Source organism: Malaya genurostris, chromosome 1, assembly GCF_030247185.1.
Source record: "Malaya genurostris strain Urasoe2022 chromosome 1, Malgen_1.1, whole genome shotgun sequence".
Classification (NCBI taxonomy): Eukaryota; Metazoa; Arthropoda; class Insecta; order Diptera; family Culicidae; genus Malaya; species Malaya genurostris.
In genome coordinates, this window is record NC_080570.1 from 48,312,084 (window position 1) to 48,325,378 (window position 13,295).

At 36.0% G+C, this 13,295-nt stretch overlaps 2 protein-coding genes across 5 annotated transcripts in view; one reads left to right on the plus strand and one right to left on the minus strand.

Moving 5' to 3' along the window:
- The window catches only part of LOC131438890 (protein Skeletor, isoforms B/C), a 167,831-nt gene extending 160,566 nt beyond the window's left edge, over nucleotides 1-7,265 (minus strand). Inside the window, exon 1 of the mRNA XM_058609287.1 lies at nucleotides 7,034-7,265. Within this exon, the coding sequence (XP_058465270.1) occupies nucleotides 7,034-7,118 (85 nt within the window). The 5' untranslated portion in view covers nucleotides 7,119-7,265. The remainder of the gene's footprint in view (nucleotides 1-7,033) is intronic.
- LOC131438901 (shootin-1) overlaps nucleotides 1-13,262 on the plus strand; it is a 38,790-nt gene extending 25,528 nt beyond the window's left edge. For 2 of the 4 annotated variants that reach the window (XM_058609306.1, XM_058609299.1), the window contains exon 7: nucleotides 12,642-13,262. In XM_058609306.1, coding sequence (XP_058465289.1) covers nucleotides 12,642-13,054 — 413 coding nt within the window. In that variant the 3' untranslated portion in view covers nucleotides 13,055-13,262. Of the gene's footprint in view, nucleotides 1-4,319; nucleotides 4,550-4,610; nucleotides 4,695-12,641 lie in introns of all 4 variants that reach the window. The other 2 variants (XR_009231011.1, XR_009231012.1) reach the window with 2 other exon arrangements.
- The last annotated feature ends 33 nt before the right edge of the window (nucleotides 13,263-13,295 follow it).

A 13,295-nucleotide genomic window follows, 5' to 3' on the forward strand; every position in this document is an offset into this window, starting at 1 on the left:
TTGCACGATAACTCTGAAAAAAATTCTCAAAAATGATGATATTTTTCATCATTTAGACCCTACCCCCCCTCCCCTTAAGGCATTTTTTATGAGGCTTCTTTTGATTCTCAATACTTCTCTTTTCTGGAACAAATTCGTTAATCGCAAATCATTTCTTTGGATTGCAAATTTCTTCATCAATCCAATGCTTAATTAGCTTCCCCGGAGTACGACCATTGCCAGGTTAAAGCCGGGGTTTACGTACGCTTTTCTTACGTTAGCTCCTTTTACGTAACGCTTTTTACAAACCACATCCCAAAATACGTAAACTTTTTTAACGAACCTACTTACTAAGAAGAGGTTTTTGCATAAAATGAAAACGATTTCCGGCTCATTGATATTCCTCGTAAAACCCTTACAATATGGGTATTTTTGGAACGGGTTTGAGAAACAGATGCCGCAAAACAAACTTGTTTCGAAATTCAATATGGCGACTTCCGTTTTATAGGTATTCATTGAACATTTCTTTCATTGCGGTACTTTAGAAACTGATTCAAGAAAACCTGCAATCATGAAAAAATCCGTTTCGCTCATCTCTGATTGTAGGGTCACTAATAGAAGCTATATTAATAGTATATAGAAAATATCAAAAACTAATGTATCTAATCCGATGCTGGGCCTTTGATTGGACAGATATCAAGCCTAATTTGTTCGATAACCGAGTCAATGTTTGGCTTAAGCGGTTCGACAAAATTCAAGGGGCAGAAGTGCGGGTCTCGAGTGCGGATTTGCGTGCGAGAAGTAAAATAATAATTCCAATTGATTGGAAGGAACCGCCACCGGATGATGCGAAAAGTTAATTTATGTAGATTACACTCCAAACTAACCAGTTAGCCAATGACACAGTAAGCCGATATTTCACAACAATGGATGAATAATGGAATGAGTGTAAAATTATCATCGTATGTAAACCGACAACAGATCGAGTGATTCTGCTCAAAAGCCGACATTGCGTACTTTTTTGATTTTGTGACAAATCACGACTTTTAATCAAAATAACTACATTCCCACATGCAAATGAAACATGAGGATGTGTTAATTTTGAGCCATAATAATGACAGTCGCTGTGATGGATCGTGTTCGGGGTTGCATGTAGTTGAAAAATGAATTTTAATTCGAAGGATAGTCTCTGTAAACACAAACTGCCGAGAGAGTACACTATTCGTGGTTGATTAATTTCTGAAGCAAGTAAACCTATGAAGTTTCAATAAAAAGCCTATTTTAATCCACCAAGTGGTGTAATGATGCCTTACATTATGATTATTCAAAAATCTCACTAGAAGATTCAAGAATTTTTTTTTAATCTTGAATAAAATAAATTTTCTTGGGGTATAAACTAACATAACCTTTTCAATCTGTAAACTGCTATGTCAAGTTAAAAAGAATTTTTCTTTATTTTGCGTCGTCGCACTAAATGATTAAATATATTTATCCTATAGATCTGGAACCGGAAGTCGGACCCGGATGAAATTAAACTGCAACCTAGGAGATTATAGAAATTTTTATTTGAGCCTAAGTTTGTGGAAATCGATCAAATCTTCTCTGAGAAAATTGTGTGAGTCTCGTTTGAGAGTTTTTGACCACTATTTCCGATACTTCGGGAACCTGAAACTGGGAACCGGCACAGCCGAAGTCGGTTCGTTTAGTAAGTAATTAATATAGTCTACAAATTGAATCAGATTTGAGCCAAATCTAGAAGATTTTTACCTTTTTTTGCATCGTCACTCTAAATGACGATCTGCAATTTTAAACCCCTTTTTACCCTATGAAAGCATAGGGAAATTCAGTAGCAACCTATAGGACTATGAGATTTTTTTATGAGTGACATTATTTGACACAGACATACATTGCTCGCATAAATATTATACACTGAAGTCGAGTTTACGTACCTCATAAAAAACCGCATAACTCTGAACAAATAATCGCATAAAAAAGTCGCTTAAAACCCGCAAAAATAAATACAATCTTTTACTGATTCGAGAGAGAATACACTGTTAAATCGAAATTATCTTTTGATATAATTGTATGTGAAATTTATTTTCAATCTATGTAGAACTCTAAATGTTAGCGCAGAACGATACGAGTTTTGCCCTCGGCATCGTAGAGCTGAATCAGTGTGCCTTTAAACTTATATGATTATATAGAAAAATAAATCAATACTAATTCCAGAATTCCGTTAACATTCCCAAGAAAAGTATTACAATTTTTTGATTTCAGAAATCAATCCACTTGTATTCAGGTTTCTGATAATGATGATTTCTGATTCCGGTGGTATAAATACACAATATCAGGTCGTTTTTTTCAGAAAAGTTGAACACCACTTCATCACTTTTGAATGTGAAGACGATAAGTTCAATTCTTATTTTGCACAGAGTTTTTAACTTGCATCGCATTTTTAGGACGCTTGAGCCCAAATTTTTTTGAACTCCTGCATGTTCCCAGCTGCCTTACCAGTCTTCTTGAAGACCCTCTTCACGAATGGCTGAGGGCAATTTGGTAGATTGATATTTATACCCTTTTCCGCAAGCCAATTGAGAGTGGGTTTGGCATAGTGAGCCGATGCTAAATCCGATCAAAACAGTGGAGGTGTATTATGCTTCTTATATAAAGGCAACAATCTCTTCTGGAGACACTCAGTAAAAAATGGTTGACTTCAAACCACAGGAACATATTGCTTGCCATACCAGTACCTTTCGACCGAATTTCTCCACTTGAATCGACCTGTCCGCATCGCTCATATCCTCCCTGTGGACCTGGAAGGGTTTTTGGGTCCTGCTTTACATAAGTCTCATCGTCCATCAAAACGCATGCATCCGAACACTGCAAAAAACGCGAATGCAATTTCGCTGCTGCTCGCTTCTTCTGTTCTACACTTTGTTTCGAGATTTTCTGCTTCTTGTAGGTCTTCAGGTGATTTCGCCTCTTGATACGCTGGATCATTCCGATACTCGTTCCTGCTTTTTTGACCAAATCACGTATTGACATTGATTTGTTCTTCATGATTACAGATACCACTTTCTGGTCCAGTTTCGGGTTGGAAGAACCGAGATTTCTGCCTCTTTCTGGAAGCTCATCCAAAGAGTAGTGTTCCCCAAATTTATTAATGATGGTTTTAACACTGGCATGATGAATTCCAAACCGTTTCACCCATTTTCTCATAGTAATACCCTTCTCACTTAGCCATGTGTCGAGAACCTTAATTTTCACTTCCTTTTTAATACGCGACATTTTGAAAATGCAGAATTTCCACCGCACAAACAAATAAACAAACGAAAGCTGACAGCCAAACGCACAGCATGCTTTGATCTGAGCATAAAAAACAATCACAAATACATGCGTACAATACAAATGTATGTAGATAGCTTATTTTCGATACACTCCTTAAGTAGTGTGATTTTTTTCTACAAAAGTCTCCAAGTGAAACTTATACTGGTAAAAGGGGCTCGTCTATTTTGGAATTGAAAGCAAAATAAAGTTTCATAACAAATTGGATCTGTGTAATTCTTTAGAAAAGCATTAAAAACTTTTTGTATCTTGGAAGAAATTCTTCATTATTAAAAATAAAAGGAAAAAATTCTTTTTACAAATCACAAATAATTTTCAAGAGTAGAATTCCGGGATACAAGCTCTTTGAAATACTCAGTGAGTCTAGCGAGGGGGGAGGCTTCAAACCTCCTAAGAAACTCAAGAGATTATTAGGGCAGACCGTACAGCTTAAGTATCTTATAAACTAGCAATTATTTTGATTCATGGATTGACTTTCATGTGACAGACAGACGTCAATTTCAAAAAGTGTCCGGTTTAGCCTCAGCCATCCCTCGTGCGTTCCACACGAGCAAATTGATTGCCAAATAATGTAGTGAAAAACACTACTACTGGTACTTACGAAATGTAAACAAACATTGAACAAGATTCACCCGAAATTCTAATTGAAAATACTCGAGGGGATAAAAGTTACAGCCATTTGAATATGATGCAATTCCTTGAAAATTCATCTAGAGTCCCCAGTATAATAGTAATGTAGTTGAACAACCCGTGACACCAAAAGCGCCGTCTGGTGCAAAAATGGCACCCAGTAAATGCTCCTAAAAAGTATATATAAAGTTGCCTGTGCATTTAACACAACCATAGTAACATAAATCGGTACTAACATGTGATTAGGGCTTAATCTTAAAGATAAACAAACAGCTCATCAACTTATCAAAAATTGATTTTAAATAGAAATTGAAACCTAAGTAGAAACATTCACCGCTGTTTTTCTCCTTTTGCTGGCAATGTAGGTTTTGCCCACGACGTAAAATACACTGGTGGCGTGATAAGACAGTTTTGGTTGTGTTGGTAATTTTCTCACGAAATTAAGTATGGCGCGCCGGGATTCAAGCATGTAAACATAAACAAACGACCAGTTCAGATCGGGATTTCACTTCTAAGTTACTCCAGTTGTCGCGCAGCCTGGCGAATCTTTGACACTAATTGAAAATCTGGACATTTTTCTTCAAGGGCTTGCAAGGTAACGTCGAAATATAGAAAATTTTACACACATCCGATTCTGTTCATTTCGTTGGAGGAAGGATTTGGCGGATCGCACTGTTGTATCTATTACAGTTATTATGAATAACGGAGTGATTGTGCTGTGGGTGGCATTTCAAATGCAGGTAATGAAAACGATTGAAACATCCCGGAACAAAACACCGCATTTTACTGTCAATATTTTCGCAAACAGAATCAACTCTAAATATTTTCATAAAAGCAACTCCCGAAACGTCATTTGTTTATAATTTTCTTCTTCACTTCTCTCTGTTATTCCAAAATAAAATGACAACCGCACTAACACATAGAAAAACGTGATCACCAGGTATTTTACATCGTGGGTTTTGCCCTCCTTTGAAAAACAGAGCTTACAAACGAACATTTTTGATTGAGTGATGTAACGCATAACTATGTCGACAATTTAAATACAGTCAATTATTTATTTTGCAATTATTGATTCAACAATTCACCCCTCTAGTTTTCCTATGCATTGCAATAAGAGAAATAGTTGCTTTGGGATTATGCCAACAAAATAATCACTTATTACAGGAAGTACACTGAAGTCTTTTTTTATGCGAATTTACGTACCGCATAAAAAAAACCGCATAAAAAAAACCGCATAAAAAAAAACCGCATAACTCTGAAAATTCGCATAAAAAAAAACGCATAACTCTGAAAATTCGCATAAAAAAAACCGCATAACTCTGAAACTTCGCATAAAAAAGACCGCAGAAGGGCAAACCGCATAACTCTGAAAATTCGCATTAAAAAAACCGCATAACTCTGAAACTTCGCGTAAAAAAAACCGCATAACTCTGAAAATTCGCATAAAAAAAGTCGCGTAAAAAAAACCGCATAAAAAAAGACCGCATAAAAAAAGACCTCAGTGTACATTTTAATAAATTATTGCAAATGCGCAATGGTTGGTTTGTTATCATCCAAATCCTATCCACTTACAAAAAATCATATGTAGGTATTTACATTTTTTGAGTCATCGTAGAAGACACTTCAGTGAATAAGTTGAAATTATGTTAAGTTTTCAGTGCGAAAGAAGGGTGAACCTCCTGACATCTCTTTCGACGTGGAACTAGAAAATCGAAGGATTTATTCATTGTTTTATTTTGTCACGGGATACCTCACGGCTGCAACACTAGTGCACGGAGAACCCTTCGATCATAAAATTGCGATATCGCAGTTTTTTATTTTTGCGATAGTTGATTTAACTAATTTCTTTTTGATTCAACCAATATGGTTTTTGATTTGCATATATTCAAGTAGTTGAAAAATATGTTGTTTTGAATGCTGTCAAATGCCGGAGACAGTTGAAAGCAAAACAATAATCGCAATGCAAAATCAACAACAATCTGTTCGCGTCGCTTCAAAATGTCAATGAAAACAACATCGATGGTTAAAGCGTTTGGTGAAATTGTGTTCATTCGATTTGAGAAATTTATGATAACAAGTGTTTATCTAACAGCGGTGTTGTGATAAAGTTAACCTTGTTTAGGATGAAAAAAATTTGGTGACAAATTAGAAAATGTTAATGAATGATAATCTGGTAATCCTTCAGGTATGCGCAAAAATTTTATGCTTCAAATTCGATCATTGATTTACTTCCAGCAGACTGTTTTACTTCCAGCTGTTTGATACCGATGATGGTGTTCATGCATTAGCAATAAAACGCTTTTTGACAAGGATTTAATTTATAAAAGTAACAGGAGCGAAGGGTTTCAAACACACAGAACGCGCTGCGATTGAATGGCGCGTTTGAATTGCGTCGCAAAATTCCAATTCCCAGCGGTTGATGCACCCAAGCTCATATAAATTGACTAAAATCATCAGTGCATAACTTTAGTTCAACCGTTTGAAGGCATCATCTTTCAAAACTCATTTTTTTCACTTTCAATACTCATGTCTAAAACAAAGAAAACCGATTTATTTTTCAACTAACAGAACTTTGTTTCAATAACAACACCAGTTATTTCAACTAAAATATTTGTTGAAATTGAAAGGTATGTGTCCTCACTAATTGACAGCATTTTTTTTTCAAACAGTTAAATTAGTTGTTTCAACCATAGTTTCTGCTAATCGAAAAACAAAAATGACAGTTTAGTTAAAACAACAATCGATTAGTTGTACCAAATTTTAACCAATCGAATTCAGAAAATCAACTAATATTCTGGTTGAAATGGGATCGCGGGTGGTTCCGTGTGCTTTCTGGAGGAAGATAAGAGTACTTTGAATTTCCCTAGGGTAGCATATTATATATAATTCTATTATCGATTACTATTTTGCTTGGATTTCCCATTACAGTACCCCTCTATCCATCATACTTACCTCACGGATTTATTATTTTTTATCTATTTTTCTACGATATAACCTGCAATAGCATCGCAGTCCCTGTTACAAAATTTCTTCGAACAATGTTCAACAACAATAATACAAAATTTAAACTCACACATACCGCTCCAGATTTGACTATGCATGATAAAGCAAATCAGCTGCCATTGTATGCGATTCTTGGCAAGCGGCATCCGCATCGTCACCATCGGTTTACGTGTTACGGAAGGTTGACACGGTTGGCATGGCAGGTGCGCAAGGGAAAAATCACAGCACACTTGTTGCTAATCGAATTTGACTTTCATTTCCCTTGATGTTCGTTTCACCGCCAGTTCAGTGACCAATTCCATTTTACCAGCTTCCGGGTGGTGAAAAAAATTTCATATTTATTGGTTCACTGGACAGATTAGTGTCAATCAAGAACTTAGGCGACTGTGCACACATTTTCCGGTTGAAGTCATCAGATCGACGATCAATGTACATCACTAATTGGTCGCACAGATAACGTTACGGAGTTACTTCTCAATGCACAGCATCCTTGCTCGCGTGTGAAGCTTAGCTAGGATTCTGAGTACACAATTCTCCATTATCGAACAAAGTAAACCACTTGAGGTGAGCTGTCAGGACGGGCAAACAATATTGAAACAAAGAACGAAACGATTGCTAGCTGCAGACAAGAACACCGAAAGAACACACCGCCAACGATCACGTGAAAATCAAAATACAGTCCACTTCGCGCCACGACAGGATACAAACTGAACCGAGCTGCTTAGTAGTGACAGGACAGCACACAAGCATGAGCAAGCAAAACGGGCAGTATCGACTGGCCGATAAATACATTCCGGAGAAGCTTTCCATCGGTGGAGTGCGTGGTGCTATTATGGAATCTGTTCATTTTCCACGTTTCGTTTGGGCGTTCCATTAGGGGGTTGTTTCATCCGTCTGTTCTGGTTTCCTTGACTTTTCGTGTTTACTATTGTTTCCTCGTAGAAAAGTGGAAATTAAGAATTAAGATACAGTACTGGACAAAATAAATCATACGCTTGGACTGAAAACAAATTATAGGGTTATTATACCAATAGTCATCTCATTAGTAGGATCGCAATATTATTTTAAGGATTATACGACTTTCAGTCAACGAATTGCGATAAAATTGAACACAATAGCTTTGGCTCTAACAAGCAATTGTGCAGATAGATTAACTTGAGAATTGTGCAATACTGCTGTTATAGTAACGCGCAAACTTGATTCAAATGCACCTATTTTCATCTTACCTTTAGGGTCAATGGATGGAACAGGGACAGCAGATCTCACTCTAGCTTATGGTTTCAGTATATGAGATAAATGGGTACTGTTGCCCTCAGAACTAATTGGCTCAAGTGGCACGTCTTCCTACTTATTTGAATATTTGTGCATTTTTTCTTCTTCTACAAAATCAATCATATAGGTTAAGGGCTCCCTATTTCATCTAATTTGTAATGACGTTACCTTAAAAACCTGATTTAGCCACTAAAATCACTATGATTTTTTCATATTTCTGCATAATTTGCCTTGCTCCACATTGGGAAATGATTCACATTCCTCGGAAAATAATATTTAAAAAATCAGCTAAAAACGCTTCTGATATGATCACTACTGTGCTCCTAAATTCATTTCAAAGGTTTAATATTCATCTTATCGTTGGTCCTTTATTCATCCTATAAATTAGCAATGGTGACAGCAATCAAAACCAAAATATTGCACTATTACACTCTCAGGTTCAAAATATCAGAATTTGTCTTAAAAAGGGCCTAATGCCAACTATGAGGCAACACACGATGTTTTGAGAAACAGTTTGAAATCATTTCGACGCGTAAAATTTTTTGGATCGTTTTCGTTAATATTCGTTTTAAATTTAAAATTTTACTGTGCAGTTAATTTGAAGAACTTTAAAAAAACAAAAAAAAAGAATTGTTACTATTTAGGCATTAGCCCTTCTAAAAACAAACCGCAGAACTAGAGATGCCATGTATACAGATATACACAGATATATTTGTATTTTATACATTTTGGCGTTGGCATACTGATTTAAATCAGATTGTAGATTTTATACAGATTTTCTAAATTTATAAAGGTCCATAAAAAGTTACAAATAAAAAGTTAGACTTTTTTCTCTGAGTATCTGTTAATATTTGATGGCAGTACTTCTTCAAAAGTTTTAAGTCAATGGACAAATCACATGTTAAAATGGAAATGTTTTGTGCAACTATTTGATGATGAACACTGATAAACATTTATATTAAAATTTTAAACCAATTCGAACTGATTCATTTTATTAGTGAAAACAGATAGAGCAGATACATACATATCGATGAAAATATCTGGCATCTCTGTGCACAGTCAATGAAACACACACACTTAGGGCATGTTCAGGAGTGTTTTAGTTCTAGATGCACAATTTATGTCAGGTACAAAATTTAAATCAGAATTTTATAACAAGAAAAACTGGCAGCCCCAGCAGTGTTTTACTCGTGTTTCAAATATACAAAAAAATAGAACGGCATCGTAGACCAGTTTTAAATTTGACAGAAGAACTGGTCGAATAAATAAAACTAGAACGGCTTGCTGGGGATACGTTTGTTCCAGTTTCTGCTCTATTATAGATCTTCCATATAGAACTTCTAGCTGCTGAATTTGCTCTTAACAGTGTTATGGTGACGTATAGCGGAAAGAAACCAGTGCTATTAGATTTGCCACAATGGTTATTTCATTAGTATTTAACACGCTCTTTCTGGTAATATTCGAAGCCGAAACAATTTTATTGAAATATAAATATCAACAATATAATTAAACTAATGTCACGGATACCAAAAAAATACTTGATAATTTGAAGAACGAAAACAATTTTTTGATAACATTATGAGAAAACTTGGCAACTTTGCGAAACCAAATGAGATGAAAACAAAGCGCAGTCAAGTAAACTAAGTGGAAAACTTTCATCTCATATTCTTGAAGACTTTTATTACTTGTCGGGTAATTTTTGAAGTTTTTAATCGTTAAATAAACAAGTGACAAGTGAACATTACTAATTATGAAGTAATCCAGCATTCAATAGTAGTGTAATTGTGCAAAATAGTGATCATGTTTTGAGACGAATAGATTAGTAGATATTCAGAAGCATGACGAACTGTAAATCTTGAGACGAGAATGTGTCCTAAATTGAAAAGTGAGTTTGTTTTAAATTAAAAAACGATCACCGAAGAATTTAAAACCATTTCTTTCAATGAGAAAGTGTTACAATAGCTTCAATAATCATTTTAAAACATTCTACAGTTTGGTTCAGGTACGTTACCCTACTTTAAAAAATCGGATTTCTCGATAATATGATTGAAGTTCTAATATTTTGTGTGCACTGTATTCTTTGGGCAGTTGTTGTTATAGTTGTAATATTTTCCCTGCCGATGTTGGTTTCGTGTGTATTGAAAAAGTTTTCATACTCGAAAAACAGACTTTGCCCGATGTAAGAAAATCGGTTTTTTTATTCGACAACATTCCGTGAGGATATTAGAATTGTTTGCTTTACCAATAAAAATCCAAATTATTCATCTAGAACAGTGATTCCCAAACTGGTCCCTACAGCCCACCGGTGGGCGCTAGCTTACTTCTAGTGAACAGTACACTCAAAATGGGAAACAGGTGGGCAATGAGTCACAAATAGTGGATGAAGAATGAAGGATGAAGCGACACACTTTTCTACGATTTTGCGATATACGGCGTTTGATTACATTAGTAATAGTAAGTTTGGCTTCATTCATCAATTTCAACTACTTTGCATGCGAGTAGCTTGGATTTTCGTGATGTACTAGCAACATTTTGACGCTTCGATGCTACTTTAAGCAAATATCGAAATCGAACAGTACGCATGATGCTTGTTGAGGTCGAAGGCGGCATGGCGTACTTTAAGCACGTTAGTCAGCTTGCAATTGCGACACGATAAATTTTATCATTTGAGTTCCACATGCATTTTTTTTAATTTTTGAGCCTAATATGGATGTCGGAGGTTTTCAGAATCTCTGTACCCCGCCCAACGACAGGATCTGCAGGAATACTGCGTACAAGGAATTTGCAAAAGAGGTAACGGAAAATCTAAATTAGTGACGGTTAGCTATTTTTTCGGATGATGTGGAATTAGATGCGAAAACTATTAAGTTGTATGAAACTCTCTGCTATTTTTGTCTCAGTTCTATATCAAATCATTAGAAAATATGAAACCATGTAGCACTAATTCTTTGCTCCGCTTCTTCGATTCGGGAAAAACGTTCTGCCAATTGAACTAATCTGGATGGATATTGTGAAACACAGCTCAGAAGACTTCCCGGTAAAGAATAGTTTGGTACATGAATTTACCCAATGTTTGCTCGATAGCATCTTGGAATAGGCACCAAGAGCAATGAAACGACTAAATTTCTCTTGAAAACGGCAATCAAAAACAGCAGAAACGTCGAACAATTTAACAAATACATCGTTTGCCTAATATATATGACTGAGAAAGCCACAAACAAGAACTATTTACTGTACTTTTAGTCGTTAAATACATAACGAAAATAACAACCTTTACTTAATAATTGCGAGCCCCAAAAATCTATCCAATGTCTGATTCCTTGGAGTTCAAGGAATTTTGGTAAAAACAAGCATGTGGAAGTCGAATGATGTTAAGTCTGGAATATAAGGCGGATGAGGTAGAACTTTTCACCAACTGTTGCTCGAATAATGTTGTGACCAAACGATCTCGTGATGAAAAATGTTCATGTTCTGACAATTTTGTCTTCGTTACACGCTTCAAACGAATTGTATTTGTAGTTGTACTCGCAGGTCATATCGTTTACCTCTCTGGGATGTTTTCGAGACATGAGAGATGATCACAGGGGTCGAACACGGAGTCACTCAATATCTCACCTATTATATTTTAGATAAATTAGCCGCTCATTTCAATCGCTACACCATTTATCTTGAAAGCGAATTCAGTTTTTCGTCCCCAGGACCTCAGAAGACAACAATACCCAATTTAAAACGAATTTACATAAACAATTGTGTATAAAACTACATCGACTCCTACATAGCAGTTAGTGTTCACGAACCTAAAATATTAACATTTGATTTCAAAATTTATTATGAATTAAAAACGCTAATTAGCTTCATATCTCTCAACATCTTAAAACATGTTTTAAAAATGTGGTTGGATAAAGGCACAGTACCGCACGAAAAAAGCTTAGCTTTGGAAACTCTTGTGAACACACCAAGAAATTTCAGAAATCCGCGTAAAAAATGTACTACTTCTGGACTTCGAAATTCGCGTGAAAAAAAAACGCATAAAAATTTCCCAGTGTAGATATTTTCATTCGAAATGGCTGAACATGCTTTCGATGGTACATAGCAAGAATAATGTTATTACGTACAACAGGAAATATTCACTTATTAAGTTCTGTTTAGTCTTGAACAAGGCGATTTTAAAAGGATACCGAATAGTAAAGTAAAACGTATCCAGCGAAATCATTTGTGAATGTATTTATCACATTTAAAAGACAAAAGTCGCTTTAATATCTTTTCCGTGCAACACCGGAACATCGTCGCCGGAACTGTAGCTACAGCAAAGATTCAAACCACAAAACACATAAAATTGTTACACAACATCAGCCCACGTATCAGCCCTGTGCGTCGTGCTCAACTGTTTCGTTTGCTTTCTCTCGTTGCAGGTCTAGATTCCGTGATTGCCGATATCAAGAGTGGCCGCGTGACACTCCGACGGCGCAAACCGAACGTGCTGAGGGAACTAGAGGGCACCACCGGTGGTTCCAGTTCCAACATTGACCCTGCCGAATCCGACACCGCTGGTAGCAGTAGGCGAAGTCAGCAGAGCTACAGTCAATTGGCAGCGAAAAATCCCGCTCTCCGTGAAATGTACGAGATTCTCGAACGCATGAAGCGACGAAATCGAAAATCAAAGATCATCTTTGAATCTGATTTGGTTCCAGCAGTTGGTAGCGAAGAAAAAGGTTCCACAGGAGTGTTGCATGCGCGGGATGAACCGGAAACTGCTGTCAGTGATACGACGGATGGGGTGGGGAAAAGTTTTCGAACTGTGATTACCGGTGTTGTTGATGTTTAAATTTATGATGTTCATCATCGGCACGTATTTTTAAAAACATTCTGAACGTGATTCAGCCTAACATATTGCATTTTTTACTTACTGATTCTGATAGAAAATCTAAATTTTTTACTTAGCTAATTTTAGTTTTATTGAATAGTTGTTTAGTGTTAATTAATAACGATCGCGAAAAGAATACCTGAATTAATAATGCGAAGAAAATCATAAATAGTGTCTTTCATTTGTTCTTCATTATTTTTAT